General features: G+C 44.9%; 1 protein-coding gene across 1 annotated transcript in view; it reads left to right on the top strand.

Annotated features, from left to right (window-relative positions):
* The window catches only part of LOC134468300 (protein phosphatase 1 regulatory subunit 14B-like), a 19,796-nt gene extending 2,113 nt beyond the window's left edge, over window positions 1-17,683 (top strand). Inside the window, exons 3-5 of the mRNA XM_063222241.1 lie at window positions 15,820-15,900; window positions 17,083-17,115; window positions 17,601-17,683. Of these exons, the coding sequence (XP_063078311.1) occupies window positions 15,820-15,900; window positions 17,083-17,115; window positions 17,601-17,669 (183 nt within the window). The 3' untranslated portion in view covers window positions 17,670-17,683. The remainder of the gene's footprint in view (window positions 1-15,819; window positions 15,901-17,082; window positions 17,116-17,600) is intronic.
* The last annotated feature ends 134 nt before the right edge of the window (window positions 17,684-17,817 follow it).

The following is a 17,817-nucleotide window of genomic DNA, read 5'->3' on the forward strand; positions in this document are numbered from 1 at the left end:
GAGGGAGAGAGAGAGAGAGTGTGTGTGTGTGTGTGTGTGTGAGAGAGAGAGAGAGAGTGTGTGTGTGTGTGTGTGTGTGTGTGTGTGTGTGTGTGTGTGTGTGTGTGTGTGTGTGTGTGTGTGTGTGTGTGTGTGTGTGTGTGTGTGTGTGTGTGTGTATGTGTGTGTGTGTGTGTTTGTGTGTGTGTGTGTGTTTGTGTGTGTGTGTGTGTGAGAGAGAGAGAGAGAGAGAGAGAGTGTGTGTGTGTGTGTGTGTGCATTGCTCTTGAGCCTGTGTGAATTGCCTACCTCATTTGCTTATAGTGATGTACAGTAGTGATGTATACTGCTCTCTGATCTCTGGTAGCCCAGATAAGGACATTACACCAGACACACACACACACACACACACACACACACACACACACACACACACACACACACACACACACACACACACACACACACACACACACACACACACACACACACACACACACACACACACACACACACACACACACAGAGAGAGAGAGAGAGAGAGAGAGAGAGAGAGAGAGAGAGAACATTACACCAGCTATACTGGATATGTCCATGCTATGATATGTTCATATTACACCATGTGGTCGAGTGTCCCATGACACCCTTGCTGTTATTTGCCACATTTTTATTTTGCTCCATTTTCTGCGAGAAAATAGTGCTAAAATCTATAATTTACTGTATTTACGTGTCCATGTTTTACTTTAAGTAATTGATATGCACAGTTGCACTTTTACTATACTGTACAGTATATTTCACACCCCATCCGTCGACCTTAAGCGTAAAATGTGTGTGTGTGTGTGTGTGTGTGTGTGTGTGTGTGTGTGTGTGTGTGTGTGTGTGTGTGTGTGTGTGTGTGTGTGTGTGTGTGTGTGTGTGTGTGTGTGTGTGTGTGTGTGTGTGTGTGTGTGTGTAAACTGTGTGTTTCAGACTGTTGTGAGTGCTTCATGAATTTTGCGTGGTGCATTACTAGAATAGCTTGAGTACACGGTAATGCGTTATGTAATGCCCTTGGTATTATTCAATGGGCTGCAATACTCTTCAAATTGTAATGACGTGAGCGTTGTCATTGCTTGGTGGCATTGTCTTACTGTGAGCAGGGAAGACAGCAGGGAGGGACAAAGGGGTCAGTTGTCCCAGGCCCAGGGGGCGGGAGAGGGGCCCCATTACATTGTAGTGGGGAGGCCCAGGGGGCGGGAGAGGGGGCCCATTACATTGTAGTGGGGAGGCCCAGGGGCCGGGAGATGGGGCCCATTACATTGTACTGGGGGACCTTTCATAGTTTGACTTGGCCCCGGGCTGTCAGCGGCCCTGTCTGCGACAAATCATGGCAAATGGAAGAATTACGTAGGCCTCCATATAATTCTAAGAGCAGTCATGTCAAAAGGAAGTAGTTCTTGGCTTTTCCATTTGGGCAAAGGAGCTTTTATGATGTGTGTTGTCCATTACCGTCCATTTGTCTCTTGACGCCTAATAGGTAGTGCCAGGAAGTGCATAACACTCACTCACATTATTACAGCATCCGGACTGTTCCTCACACAGTATTACAGCATCCGGTTCACTGCACTGCTGACGATACTTTAGCTGCACTGCACTCAAACCACAACCACTGAGGTTATATTTTACTTTGTTTGTGAGGGGTAATTGATAGTGACAGCAGAGTTACAGAGGGACAGGAAATGAACAGGGAGAGAGAGGCTGAGAGGCCAGGGCTGGGTCAGATTTTACATTTTCGATCAGGCTTTTAAAATATATATTTTTTGGGTGGGTTGTATCTTTATTTTTTGACAGGACAGATAGAGAGGAGAGAGTAAGCAAGTGGGGTGAGAGAGATGGAGAAGGCTCGGCTAATGAGGCCGGAATAGACCCCGGGTCTCGGGTGTAGCAGTCCAGTGCCCAGCCGATTGAGCCAAGGCTCGGCCATTTTACATTTTCGACTTTAAAATAATATTTTGCTTTCTGCTTCGAGTGCTCCACAGGAGTGGAAAAGCGCACATTTACATTTACAACATCGTGTCACTGCTTCATCATGAGGGTTAAAGACATTTCCGTAGGTGCTGGAAAGGGGGATGCAGTTGTGCACTCGAATCCCCACTTGGGCTCCCTAAATGAGGCAGACAAATTAGTGGAGTGCAGCAGCAGTAACATATTTATGAAATTAAGAATCAAGAAAAAAATGCACCACCACTTGAAAACTCATTCTGGCGCCCTTGGACACTTCAGGATTAGTTTCTCTCCAAGCACCAAGCAAGTTAGGAGGTGTGTGGAGATGTAGGGTCGAGGTCCAGAGTGTAGTGAATCTAAAGTTCCCTGTAGAGACAACTCTGTGCCCAACCTGTGGCACGACTGAAGACCGATATCTGTGCTTTTTGAGGTCTCATTTAGATACGAATATTATGCAAATATTGTGTTTTAAACCATTGTACTATCGCTTTTTGTTCACTGTGGGGTTTTTTTTGCCATGCTACCCAGAAGCCAAAAGGGATAAGGGACTTTGCCAACGTAAGCTGCATTCTCCTCAGGCACAATACCCAATCATCAGCAGAACACAGCCAAGACACAGTTATGATTACTCTGCGCAGCACAGCCAAAACACTGTTAATATTACAGCACACCACAGCCAAACCACTGTTAATATCACAGCACAACACAGCCAAAACACAGTTATTATTACAGCACAACACAGCCAAAACACTGGTTATTACTCTGCGCAGCACAGCCAAAACACTGTTAATATTACAGCACACCACAGCCAAACCACTGTTAATATTACAGCACACCACAGCCAAACCACTGTTAATTACTCTGCAGAACACAGGCCGCTTGTAGTGCAGCCAGACAGTTCAACATGGAGTTCAGAGGGCTTGGTTTCCACACTGAGACAACAGTTCTCAGCATTGTGGGTTTTTTGGGCAGTCATGGGTGAGCGGTTAGGGCGTCAGACTTGTAGCCCAAAGGTTGCTGGTTCGACTTCCAACCCGCCAGGTTGGTGGGGGGAGACATTCAACCCGCTTTTGGATGAAGTGGCGTGGGCCTACCGGGCCAACCGTGGCGTGGGCCTACCGTTGTTAGAAGATTATCCTACAGAAAATAGAACATCACAGACACCAATCCCAACTCCAGTGGCTGGATCCTAGTAGGAAGCAACATGGAAACTAATAAAGTTCATCTGGGTTTTATATATGGAAATTGAAACACTCAGCTGGTTTGAACGTCATGCATTATTATGTAATATTTCTCTGCACTGACTGCCCTGTGAGTGTGTTTGCATAGTGTGTGGCTGGCATTCCTATATCTGTGAGGGCGAACGAACGTGTGGGTCATTGACACAGATAGATGAGCAGGCCAGGCATCGTAAATGCCATAGATATAGATATAGCCAGCCTACTGTAGATATAGCCAAGCTGCTGCCATAGATATACAGTAGATATAGTTTGCCTGCTGGCACCTTGCTCCACAGGGCACGCTGCGCCTGCCTGCAGCCCGCCTGCAGCCCGCCTGCCCTACTGATCACTGGGGCAGTGTGGTAAGAGCGACAGAGTAAAGTGCAGCAGTTGTTTTTTTTCCAACACTATAGCCCATAAAGTTACATTTCGCTCCCTTCAAATTAAAGTTCCCCTCTTCTTTTTCTCTTCTCTCGCTCTCGCTATCACTCTCTCTCTCTCATATTTTGCTTTTGTTTATAATTCTAACAAGTCATCCATGGCTCTGTGATTCAACACACAATTTGCTAACCTCTATCTCTCTCTCTCTCTCTCTCTCTCTCAATCAGTCTCTCTCTGTTTCTCTCTCTCTCTCTCTCCCTCTCTCTCTCTCTCTCTCTCTCTCTCTCTCTCTCTCTCTCTCCTAGTCCATCCTTGTGTGCTCTTTTGTCTAGCTGTCTGCCATCCCCATACGGGTGTCTTTGTCCTCCTGAATGGATAATGCCAGTCTGCTGAGCTGAGCTGTGGACTGGTGATGTGTGGGGTCTCCAGTCTGCTGAGCTGTGGACTGGTGATGTGTGTGGGGTCTCCAGTCTGCTGTGCTGTGGACAGGCCTGTGTGTGTGTGGGGGCTGCTGTCAGTGGCTTGGTGGCCTTTTGGCTCTCCTTGTATATCACCCTCCCTGACGCAGCAGAAAGGGACATCACATCATCAGGCAGGGACACCAAGGGGCATCAGATCATCAGGCAGGGACACCAAGGGGCCTCACATCATCAGGCAGGGACACCAAGGGACACCAAGGGACATCAGAGGTCACGATTGCTCGAAAGCAGTAAAGAGCACATGGATTATTTTGGAAGTTTATTACGTTTATAAGTATGTTATAAGTATAAGTTTGCCATTATGGTAATTATTATATTATTATATATCATAATAACAATTATGATTATCATTATTGCTATTATTATCATTATTATCATTATTATTATTATTATTATTATTATTATTATTATTATTATTATTATTATCATCATTATTATTATTGTTGTTGTTGTTGTTGTTGTTGTTGTTGTTGTTGTATTAGTGATATCATTATTATATAATAACAACAATAAAATGACCTGATATTGAAGCTTGAAGTGTGACAACGTCAGTGACCAGGCAATCAACTGCTAATATCATGTCAAGGATTGTAATGAGAGGTGGCTAAGACCACATGCAACTAATTATCACCATAGTTTGAATGATGCTTGTCATTTTGTATTGCTATAATTATTTGACAGCTGAAATTAAAATAAGACAGAACTACTATTAACAGCAAAATAGATTGGACCAGGCTGAAAATAGGGGCAGGTTACAATTTGAAGGAGGCTTAATACAAAAAATGCAGACATCTTTCATTAGGAGATGCGGCTGTGACACAGGCTACTAACAAAGGCAGGCTTTTGTTAATGTATTGGTTTTATTTTTAGACCAGGTTTTTAAAAGAGGCAGGCTAGAGGGGACAGATAAATTGTGGAAATACGGTTCTCCTTGGACCATTTGTTACCATTTTTACCACTGCTGCCAGTGCTACTTATGTTGATTTTGTTATGTAAGTAAGTTTGAACTGTATATTCCCCCTCCTGATAGGCGGCCTGGTCTTATCATCCACATGTATCAGTGGGAACTAACTGTTCTTGATAAGGACAGGAGCAGCAATAAGGCGAAGTCATTAACACGAGATATTCCCCTCATTACTCTACAGATACTCCCCTCGTTACCCTTATCGCAAAACCTGCTGTTAGTTCTACTGAGATTGGCTGCCATTTTGTTTGAGCAACAATGAGACAGTGCAAAGAGGTTCTTTCAACTTTAAAATAAATAATGTCATCAGAGTCATTTATAATATGTCATCATCAGTCATTTCCACCTTAAAATAATGTCATCAGTCATTTCAACCTTAAAACTAAATGCACTCAGAAAGTGCAGACCTCCGCCAAGGAAGCTGCTTGATAGAACATTTGACTATGTTACACCCTATTTTTTATTTAACTTATTTATACTTATCTATTTTTGTGGCGTTAGAAACTGGAATGTCAAAATTCGACCTGTCCCGCAATTCAATTTGCGGTCACAAAGATCGTGTAGATTTTTAGGCCAGCAATGGTGAAGAATCTTTTTTTTTAAATCCTGGTTTTGGTTTGTGATCCGGATCACCAGCAGAATTTAACAGACAAGCAAACAAACTGACCGACAAACAGACAGACAAACCAACACGACCGAAAACATAAACTCCTCGTCGGAGGTAATAATGTGATCAAAGTCATCATTTCAGTAGAGTAGAGTCGTTTAAATTAATGTCATCAGAGTCATTCCAGTGCTTCATAAACATGTGTGAGAGAGTGAAAGATACTTTTCTATTCATTTATACCAGGTGTCACCTACGTTGTGCCCGCGGGTGCCAGGTAGCCCTCCAAGAGGGAGGTGCCCACCAAGGATGTTAATAAACAATGACGACTAGATTTTAGTCACAGTTAATGTTTTTTTTAATTTAAAAATGGGATTATATATCCTTCATAAGCAAATTATCATTCAATAATAGTGTGATTTGAGAATGAAGCTAAGACATCAGTAGATGATTTTGAACAAAAGTAGTCCTTGGGTAGCCCTCAGTAGCCCTCGGGTAGCCCTTGGTAGCCCTCAGACCCAGAGAGGTTGGGCACCCCTCATTTATACCATCCTGGGTGGCACCAGCACAAGTACGTTTGGAGGTGCAGGCCATGTCCCTGTAGCTTGAATGAGAGAGAACTCTCCTCCTCGTCCACCCATTTCAGGGTAACCAAAAATGAAAAGTACTTCTACTATTTTCACTATGGTCCCCAGCTGATGACCCGCCTAAGCCCAGGGGTGTACAAGGCACACTTGCATAAAGGCACCGGAGGAGGTGCGTCAGGCAGCAATGCCCAGCAGGTAGAACACCAGCCTGTATTTTCAATTCTCACTTAAATAGTTTAAAGAAACTCCCGCACACTGACCATTTCGCTGTTCTTTCTTTAATAAACGACGTTTCGGTACTAGACCTTCATCAGGCAATGAGGCAATTCTCACTTAAAAAAATGCTGCACTGCTTTTATGTCATAATATTCCACGGCCCCTTTCCTGCTGCTTGGAAGCAGACTTGGAACAACCAGGCAAGCAAACGAGGAAAGTGCACAGGGCCCCCAGGTGAAAGAGGGATTTAACCTCAACTTTAACGTCACTTTATTTTTCAGGACATTGCAGAGTAATGAACATACACATACATACATACATGTAAATGTGCCAGATTATAGCACAATGGCTAGTCTCCATCTGGTGTCCAAAGTAGGCAGGCTAGATGTTTACAAGCAGAGAAATTACCGGTAAAAGCACAGGTATACACTTGTATACGAAACACTTTAAGGGTTGGGGTTGTTTGTTTTGGGGTTTTTTTTGCAATAATTTGAAGGGAGGGGAGGAGAGGTGTAAGGGCTGTTGGTCTCTGTTTGCCTGGTGGTGTTTGGAAGTAGTGTGATTGGCATGGATCTCCAGTGATTATGGTGATTATGGTCATCCTATCTGGACTGATTGGCTTTATGGAGGTCATGGTGACAATAGTGTAATGGATGCCAAAACTGCAGCACAGCGGCGATGAGTGATGGCCTTACAGCAGGGGTGTCAAACTCATTTTGGTCCGGGGGCCGCATACAACCCATGTGGACCTCAAGCGGGCCGCATTAGTAACATCATCGCAAAAAGAAACGTAAAGCAGAGGATTAGTGTTCATTACTATCACGTTTTAAGTGTGTTGAATATGTAGGAAGCAATGCAATACTGATAATCCTATGCAAAATTTCCTTGACTTCATTCATTCATTGCCAACCTTAAATGAATTAAGTATGGGACAGTTCATTTTGGCGGGGGGTCTGGGGTGTCCCCCAGCAAAATTTTGTATTTCTTAGATGTAATTTCCTGCATTTTCACGCATTCTAACATCCCGTTTCCAGTTTCAGCTTAATAGGAACCAATACAAATCCAATTATATTTATTATTTAATTACAACCAATACCAATACCAATACAATACGAATAAGTGTTAACATTTTATCTCTATATATGAGTTCTATAATATATGAGCTTTATCAAATGCCTGTTACAGTACAAATTCACCATTTATAATAGAAGTGTGATGTGCACTTTACAACATATATACAGTATAACAGAGGGACCATTGGGTTAATGTCATGCAGGTCTCGATTTTGCCCCGACGGCCGTAATTGCGCATTTTGGTTATTTCATTGAAAAAAAAAAAAAAAAAACCGTAAAAAAAAAATAAATAAAAAAATGTTTTTTGTTTTTTTTACATCCGGGCCGGATGGAACCCTCTGGCGGGCCGGATGCGGCCCGCGGGCCGTATGTTTGACACCCCTGCCTTAGAGCAGGGGTGAGGAACCTATGCAGTGTATCCAGAACCCGATAGCATTTTAATATTATGCGGTTTCACATGAAATATGTTCACATGTTTTGTTAAGAAATCTTAGAAATCACATTCACAACACAAGTTTTATTTTCAGGGGACGACCTAGTGACGGTGTGGTGGTCTGTTGTAAAGGTGGCCGCCTTCAATATAGGCCTAAAGTGAAGGGGGCAATCCTGGTTTGTGAACATAGTAGAGTAGAGTAGAGTAGAGTAACTTTATCGATCCCCGAGGGATCCCTTGGAGAACTTTAGAAAATTTGAAGTGGCCCTTCGAATAAAAAAAAGTTAATCACTCCTGGTCTAGAGTATTTGTTGTTTACCGATCCGTGCCTCTGCCCAGTGCTGCCCCCTGCCTGGTGGGAGAGTATGTGCCCATCTCTGCCCAGTGCAGCCCCATGCCTGGTGGGAGAGTATGTGCCCAGTGCTGCCCCCTGCCTGGTGGGAGAGTATGTGCCCATACACAGGGCCGCTGACAGCTTTTGCTGGGCCCAGGACAAAGTCATCTGAAAGGGCCCCCTACCCAATACATACAACGTAATGGAGACCCAATCCTGGGCCCCCTATCTCCCTGGGCCCGGGACAACAAACCCCTTTGTCCCCCCCTGTCAGCGGCCCTGCCCATACACGCAGGGGTGAATACCTGGTGTCTCCATGACAACTGGTTAGTCCAGATGTGAGAAACAAAGCAATTGGTACATTAATTAACGGTCTAAATGAATAATTAATGGTCTAAATTAAGAGTGATATTTACTTACGCTTTGTGATGACAACCATTCCATATTGCCGCTGCTGCGTGTGTGTGTGCTGCTGCTGCCGCTGCTGCGTGTGTGCTGCTGTGTGCATGGTGCTGCTGTTGTGTGTGTGTGTGTGTGTGTGTGTGTGTGTGTGTGTGTGCTGCTGTGTGTGTGTGTGTGTGTGTGTGTGTGTGTGTGTGTGTGTGTGTGTGTGTGTGTGTGTGTGTGTGTGTGTGTGTGTGTGTGTGTGTGTGTGTGTGTGTGTGTGTGTGTGTGTGTGTGCTGCTGCTGCCGCTGCTGCGTGTGTGCTGCTGTGTGCATGGTGCTGCTGTTGTGTGTGTGTGTGTGTGTCTGTGTGTCTGTGTGTGTGTGTGTGTGTGTGTGTGTGTGTGTGTGTGTGTGTGTGTGTGTGTGTGAGTGTGTGTGTGTGCGCTGCTGCTGCCGCTGCTGCGTGTGTGCTGCTGTGTGCATGGTGCTGCTGTTGTGTGTGTGTGTGTGTGTCTGTGTGTCTGTGTGTGTGTGTGTGTGTGTGTGTGTGTGTGTGTGTGTGTGTGTGTGTGTGTGTGTGTGTGTGTGTGTGTGTGTGTGTGTGTGTGTGCTGCTGCCGCAGCTGCTGCGTGTGTGCTGCTGTGTGCATGGTGCTGCTGTTGTGTGTGTGTGTGCTGCTGTGTGTGTGTGTGTGTGTGTGTGTGTGTGTGTGTGTGTGTGTGTGTGTGTGTGTGTGTGTGTGTGTGTGTGTGTGTGTGTGTGTGTGTGTGTGTGTGTGTGCTGTTGTGTGTGTGGTGCTGCTGTGTGTGTGTTGCTGCTGTTGTGTGTGGTGTTGCTGCTGTTGTGTGTGGTGTTGTGTGTGGTGTTGTGTTCGGTGCTGTTGTGTTTGGGGCTGCTGTGTGTGCTGCTGTTGTGTGGTGCATGGCTAATTGAGCTGAAAATAGGTCAGCGTTGATTTAGAGACTGCTGGGAGGGACTGCTGTAAATTACTGTTGTGTTGTGTTGTGCACTGCAGTGCTGTAATTATTGTTGTGTTGTGTTCTGCTGTCGTCCTGCATGTCCTTAGACTAGAAAAATTAACTACAGGCGGCCAGGCTCACTTCACTTGGTTTATTACCGCTGTCCTGTCCTGTGCTGTCCTATGCTGTCTTGTGCTGTGCTGCCCTGTGCTGTGCTGTGCTGTGCTGTGTTGTGCTGTGCTGTGTTGTGTTGTGCTGTGCTGCCCTGTGCTGTGCTGTGCTGCGCCGCGCTGCGCTGCGCTGCGCTGTGCTGTGTGTGTGTGTGGGGGGGGGGGTGCATGCTGTCTGGCCCAGGGGCCCATGGAGTATAATCCGTCCCTAATCTTTTGTGACCTCTTGTGTTTTTTCCATTGAGCTTTGAGATTCCAGTTCACCTCTTTCAAGCCTCTCATATAAGCTTGCTGTTATGTAATGTGCTTAAGTTGCTATGAGGTAGTCAAGCTTTTTTGAGTCGGATCATCGGCAAGCTTTGTGATGCAGAGCTCATAGAGGTTATAGCTTAAGGAATCACCAAACTGGTAATGACCGCATGTCTTAATATTCATCTGTTACCTAAGACTCTGTAGAGTAACAAGGCTGCTATGATGTACGCTAGCCAAGCCTTTCAGCAAGAAGAAAGTCGGATCACCGCCGGTCCGGACCCCATCTGCAGGAACATAAAAACAAACCACAGTCCTACCGCAGGAGATCCCATGTACATAAAAACAAACCACAGTCCTACTGCAGGCGATCCCATGTACATAAAAACAAACCACTGTCACAAGGAGTCCATATTTCCAGGAAATAGCCCCCCCCCCTTACCTACATCTTCCAATCACATCTGGACTCTGTGTTGAATAATAGATGATTGTAAATAACTGGCCTCCTCTGGTGTTATCGGCACGTTGTGTCTCTGCAAGGTGTGGTGGTCAGTGTGTGTGTGTGTGTGTGTGTGTGTGTGTGTGTGTGTGTGTGTGTGTGTGTGTGTGTGTGTGTGTGTGTGTGTGTGTGTGTGTGTGTGTGTGTGTGTGTGTGTGTGTGTGTGTGTGTGTGTTTGTAAGGCGTGGTGGTCAGTGTTTTGTCTTTGACAGGGCAGTTTGGCTTCCAGCCTCTCTGCTTCTACTGCTTTCAGGCTACAGCCTCTCTGCTTCTGACTTCTGCAGAACACCAGATACATGGACTAGAGTAGCAGAAGTAGTTTCAACTTTGCAGCACAGTGGCATAGCACGTCTGTTACAAGGCCTGATGAAAGTACCACCAACATTTCTTTTTTTATTATTATTTTAGGGGCTTTTATGCCTTTAATGGACAGAAGAGTGTGTAAAATGTTGTTCTCAGCAGGGGGTCTGGAGTTTCATATTGCCCCTAAACTAGGGTGACCAGATTTGGCGGGCGGGTCTGGGGGTCCTCCCCCAGGAAAATTTGTATTTTTTCGATGCAATTTCCTGCATTCTGATCAATTTTAGAGGGAGGAATGACAAATCGCAACTGACTCCTTCAGACTATCTATACAAGCGCTGGCTGCCATTAACTGTGGCAGGTAGTTCTAAACATGTAATCTTTTCCATATATTTACCCTGATAGACATGGCGCAATGTAGTGGGTGGCCAAAACCGGGACATATTTGTGTCCCGAGAGGGTTTGCTCGGGACCTGGGACACACAACTCTAAACCGGGACGGTCCCGGTCAAACCGGGACGTCTGGTCACCCTACCCTAAACGCCATCTGCTGGTGTGTCCATTCCACAGTGCAAACGCCATCCGCTGGTGACTTGACTTGACTTGAAAGCTTTAATGTCCTATATCAGGGATGGGCAACTGGAGGCCTGGGGGCCACATGCGGCCCGCCTCCTCACTCAGTGCGGCCCATAGATAAAACAGAAATGTAAAAAAAATAGTGAAAAGATGTTTTTAAATGACTACTGAATCAATTTGTTGCAAATATGCTGTGGATCAACAGAACAACCAACTGCACCTCACACTCGGCAAGTTGTAGTCAGACCCGTGGTCATGTGGCTCTCAGATGGTGGCGATGAAAAAACATGGCCCTCATCATCATTAAAGTTGCCCATGCCTGTCCTATATAAAGCAATTTGTCGTACAGCACAGCAGAATGACATGAAAACACAGAGGCCTACCCGCTGCTCTGTCCATTTCATAGTCTAAACGGCACCCGCTGCTCTGTCCATTTCATAGTGTAAACGGCACCCGCTGCTCTGGCCATTTCCGAGTGCATTTAGCTGCAGCAGCACATCTTCTTATTCACAGTAGACCTCTCACAGCCCCACATAGACCCAGACGGACGCTTTCAGAGACCACTCAAATCAACATTACCGCCACGGGAGCCCATACACTCACACACACACACACACACACACACACACACACACACACACACACACACACACACACACACACACACACACACACACACACACACACACACACACGAGGAGTCCATATTTCCAGGAAATAGCCCCCACCTACATCTTCCAATCACATCTGGACTCTGTGTTGAATAATAGATGATTGTAAATAACTGGCCTCCTCTGGTGTTATCGGCACGTTGTGTCTCTGCAAGGTGTGGTGGTCAGTGTGTGTGTGTGTGTGTGTGTGTGTGTGTGTGTGTGTGTGTGTGTGCGCGTGTGTGTGTGCGTGTGCGTGTGTGTGCATGTGTGTGTGTGCTTGTGTGTGTGTGTGTGTGTGTGTGTGTGTGTGTGTGTGTGTGCGTGTGTGTGTGCGTGTGCGTGTGTGTGTGTGTTTGTAAGGCGTGGTGGTCAGTGTTTTGTCTTTGTACTATAACTGATTAACTCACAAGGACGCCAAAGGCAAAATGCCATCGCAGCGGTTTGCTTATTGGAAAGGCCACCAGGTGTGTTTTTCAAAGGAGCTCTGCTGTGGTTATTAGATCTGTGTTTTAATTGCACTATTGATTGGAGTTGTCGATAGTGCGGATAACATTCTCTCTTTTTTGGTGGCAGTGTTGCGTCTCCAATTGTGTTTACAAAGATGAAACATATTTGTGTACAGAGAAAATCAAAAGTTGATTTGATCCCAATAAATCTTAGTGCTGTAGCATTGAGTTTAGTAATGAAACATATAACACAATATGTTACTCTCTCATGGATACAGCCAGAGCTTCTTAGTAATGAAACATAATATGTTACTCTCGTCATGGATACAGCCAGTGCTTCTTTGTGCTCTTTGCTGAGAGGACGTATCTACTGTACATCATACCATCATTACTGTAACAGTGCAGAGAGCCTAAAGTAACAGAGTAAGACTTGGTGAGAGTCTAAAGTAACAGAGTAAGACTTGGTGAGAGTCTAAAGTAACAGAGTAAGACTTGGTGAGAGTCTAAAGTAACAGAGTAAGACTTGGTGAGAGTCTAAAGTAACAGAGTAAGACTTGGTGAGAGCCTAAAGTAACAGAGTAAGACTTGGTGAGAGTCTAAAGTAACAGAGTAAGACTTGGTGAGAGTCTAAACAAAGTAACAGAGTAAGACTTGGTGAGAGCCTAAAGTAACAGAGTAAGACTTGGTGAGAGTCTAAAGTAACAGAGTAGGACTTGGTGAGAGTCTAAAGTAACAGAGTAAGACTTGGTGAGAGCCTAAAGTAACAGAGTAAGACTTGGTGAGAGTCTAAAGTAACAGAGTAAGACTTGGTGAGAGTCTAAAGTAACAGAGTAAGACTTGGTGAGAGTCTAAAGTAACAGAGTAAGACTTGGTGAGAGTCTAAAGTAACAGAGTAGGGCTTGGTGAGAGCCTAAAGTAACAGAGTAAGACTTGGTGAGAGTCTAAAGTAACAGAGTAGGACTTGGTGAGAGTCTAAACAAAGTAACAGAGTTAGACTTGGTGAGAGTCTAAAGTAACAGAGTAAGACTTGGTGAGAGTCTAAAGTAACAGAGTAGGACTTGGTGAGAGTCTAAAGTAACAGAGTAAGACTTGGTGAGAGCCTAAAGTAACAGAGTAAGACTTGGTGAGAGTCTAAAGTAACAGAGTAAGACTTGGTGAGAGTCTAAAGTAACAGAGTAAGACTTGGTGAGAGTCTAAAGTAACAGAGTAAGACTTGGTGAGAGCCTAAAAGTAACAGAGTAAGACTTGGTGAGAGCCTAAAGTAACAGAGTAAGACTTGGTGAGAGCCTAAAGTAACAGAGTAAGACTTGGTCATCACAATGATGGTGACAATGAGGCTTTAACAGAGGCTCTGTGGAGTGGATAGGGGTTAAGTGGCAGCCAGGGATAGGGGATAGGGGAGGCAGGGTATTTATTATTTCAGGTGATTATGATTTTACTGCATTAATCTACCTGGGGCCTGTACTATGAGTAGAGTGTAGCCTACTTATTAAAATGGGGTTAACAACATCTAGTTATCTTGACTGGTGTTCACCTGTACTACAATGTGGATCTAGGGGCCCGGCAGGTTGGCCAATCAGAGAGAGGTTACAGAGGTTACAGCCAGTAAACATGTGTTGTTATTCTACATTTACCTGCAAAATAGTCTGGTAGCCATGGTCTATTCATCTCCTCATAGCAGAGGTTGATCTGAACTGTTTAAAATACTATCTGTTGCATCTGCTGTCGACAAGATGGATCTGTAAACAAACTATAAGCTTCATTTGTCTAATAATAGGACCGGCTCTCCCTTCCTGTTCTGGGGTCAGATCCCAAACGCAGGTGAGGATTTCAGCCCGAGTTTCCATGTCCTCCTTCAGATCAGAGCGAGCGGACAAGTCAGCGGCAGGAGTTCCCAAGCTAATAAAGTAAAGTCATGAGGTTATGATAAATGTATTGGCCGGCTTTCTCATAACCAGTATTATAAGTATAGTTTAGAACATATTTGTAGCTTTGCAGTATGTGTCCTCTGTGTACGTCTGGTTGCTTGCTCTGACTAGCTCTAATAGAGTAAAGTCATGAAGTTATACATGTATTGGCCTGTTTTCTCATAAAAGTGCAGTTTAGAAGATGTTCAGCCTGATCTCTCAGAATTCTGTGGAATGGACACGGATCTTTGGGAACATAGAGAAAACACTTCTGTGTGTCCATCACGCAAAACAATTCCATGTCCAGGGCCCAGGGGCACAGAGTTTTGGTAAAGCTGACACAGATTTCATGTCCCATAGATCCGTGTCCATTTCTCGGAATTCTGAGAGATGATGATGAGTAGTTTGCAGTATCTTTTATAGCCTGTGTCCTCTGTGTACCTCTGGCTGCTCTGGCTAGCTCTTCAGTTCGGACCTGTCCCACACAGGGCTTGACACTGGCACTAGCCAACCGGCCAAATGCTGGTAAAACTTGGCTGTGGCTAGTAATGCTTTCATTGTCACTAGCCAATTTGGCTAGCAGCTTATTCCTTGGTGTGACATACACATCATAGCCTATATTCTATTGTTCGCCCCTTCTGTATCAATTGTTTGCATTTAAATTCACAAAAAGCTTAGTAACTCTCTATTTGCTTGATATACCTTCATGTAGAAAGCTATGCACTCATCTTGCTTCAGCACCTCATCTTCTGAGGTTAGACGTACACTATCATGATAATTTTTTAATGATATAAAATTGGTGGCTAGTGGCATACCTGAATGGCTAGTGACTCGGGAAAACCACTAGCCACAGAGGCCGGTGGGTGAAAAAGTTAATGTCAAGCCCTGGTCCCACACCATAGGGGCACTCACACAGAGCAGCGCCTGTGTCCTGAAATATGCATTAGCATGTGCGTAGGCCTTCTGACCGGAAACACACTCAGCTGACTTCTCCCACACATGTGCAGTGGCCCGGTTCTCACGTCTCTCTCCTTCTCTCTATCTGTGTGACACATTGTGGCCTTTGGTAATGAAATGCACTTATTTTGCTAGCCTGTAGTACACCAAGTGTTTTGTCTTTTTCATCACCATAGTTGCACTCGATATTTCTTTTTTAAGGAACATCAAACCTGTCAAGGGACAAAAGATGGAAAGTAGCCTCATGGCTATAATCTTGTATGTTTTGCTTTTTGATTTAAGCACTACACAACACAACTTGAAACGTTAAACTTGAAACATGGCATACTAAACTGACTAGAATGCACCTACCATGAGGCGAAACGGAGCAAAGAGTCTCTTAGAGTTAGTGTTAGTCAACAAAGTGTTTGTCCCTTCCTCATCAATTTAGTTTTTTTGTTTGTTTGTGTGTGGTGTTTTTCAGGAGGACGATATCCCTGAACTGGAAATCGACATCGACGGGCTGTTGGACCTGACAGATGAAGAGCAAAGATCAAAACTGCGGGTGAGTTGAGTGTGGAACCAGATACATACGACCGCTGTGTGTAACCGTTGGCAACTAGCAGAGTTCGGCAGAGCGTTTGTAAACCCAGTGGGAGTCCTACCTATTTTGGGCCCTAGGCAACGTATAGACATGGGGCCCTCCCTTTAGCTAAAGTGGGCAGTTCTAGTCTAGTTCTAGGCCCTCGGCAACCGCCTGGTCTGCCTATTGATGAAGCCGGCTCTGGGTTAAACCACCTACCAAAGATCTTATTGGTAAACCCCCCCCCCAAAAAAAATATTTTTTCTTAAAGAGTTTGAGGCCCAAGTGGTGGGACAGCTGTGGCCTTGGCTGGATGGCCTTCATCAAAGGCTGATACACGTTGGCTGGTTTTATGTGATCTATTGGGCTCCACAAACGGTCCATTATGTATTACGTATCAGGGAAGCCCACCTAACTTAACGACTTAGCCAATGTGATGTTATATCGTCATGTTTTTACATTGCAAGGCTTCCATGACGAGTCGCTGTTAATTAAACGTGGCTGTGCAATTCTAAATACTGAACAATACAGTTTAAGTTCGCAATTTTAGATGGGTATACTGAACTGCCCAACCTTTTCTGCTGGCTATACTGCGTATACCTGCGTATCATGTAAACTACACCACTGCCTTGTTTCTTAGACACTGTAACCGCAGAAATACACCAGCGGCGATCTGAGCGAGTCGAGCGATGGAAGTAATTGACTTTGTATTGAGTCGAGAGACAAAAGCGATTCTGGAGACTAGAGCGATTTGCGCGACGAGCGCGACAGTTTGAAGTTGAAATCTTTTCAACTTTCTATGACGCGGTTCGGCGACAAGCCGCGACAGCCAATGACTGTATAGAGGTCAGTGACCACAGCCAATGGGAATGCTTGAATGCTTTGCCCTCTGCCTGTACGGACATACTCTTGTCTCCTCAATCGCTTGTATCGCTTGCTGCTACACTCTGTCGCTTGAATCGCATCGCCGCTGGTGTATTTCTGCGGTAAGAGTTCTTCTGTTTTGACTTTATACAGCTGTGTACCAAAACCCCTAGTGTTCTCTGTCAACTAGTGTGTGTTCACTGTTCTCCGTAACACTTATTAACCCGAAGCATCTCTTTTCTCTCCTCCTTTTATTATCTCTCTTTTCCCTCTTCTCTTCTCTCCTTTATTCCTCTGAAGGCGCTCCTTCACGAGTGTGGAAAGCCAAAAGAGGTAAGAAAACATGACAATAATGCTAATGAAGTTGAGGCTGAATATTGAGATGAGAAAATGTGTTTTTATTGCATTACATTTACATTACATTGATCGCTATGAATGAACAACCTGTTTGGCCATCCCCATCCCCATCACAACCCCCCCCCCCACACACACACACACACACTCACCCAGTAACCACCCCCCCCTCATCCAGTAACCCCCACACCCTCGTGGGCCCCTATTTTCAGATATGTAAAAAAAAAAAAAAAAAATTACATTTCTGAAAAATAGGAGGGCCCACCGGGAAATGCCTGCTATGCCAGATGGCTAGTCCAGTCCAGGTTTAGGACTTTATAACGATCTCTTTGCCCACCCCTCCCTCACCCAGTCTTTATTATCATTATCCCCGAATATGTTAAGACTTTATAACCATGTCTTTATTATTCCTGAATACATGAATGGCTTATTGTATCATATTGATTTATTCTTGAATCCTTTAGGACTTCATCAATGGCTTATTGTATCGCATCAAAGGACTTCGCAAGATGTCTGGCTGCCTGAAGAAGTGAAGAGAGAGGAGGAGGAGGAGAGAGGAGAGAAGAGGAGGAGGAAGAGGAGGATGAGAGGAGGAGGGCAGAAGGAGAGGAAGAGGAGGATGAGAGGAGGAGGGCAGAAGGAGAGGAAGAGGAGGATGAGAGGAGGAGGAGGAGGAGGAGG

This window comes from Engraulis encrasicolus, chromosome 18 (genome assembly GCF_034702125.1).
Source record: "Engraulis encrasicolus isolate BLACKSEA-1 chromosome 18, IST_EnEncr_1.0, whole genome shotgun sequence".
Taxonomy (NCBI): domain Eukaryota; kingdom Metazoa; phylum Chordata; class Actinopteri; order Clupeiformes; family Engraulidae; genus Engraulis; species Engraulis encrasicolus.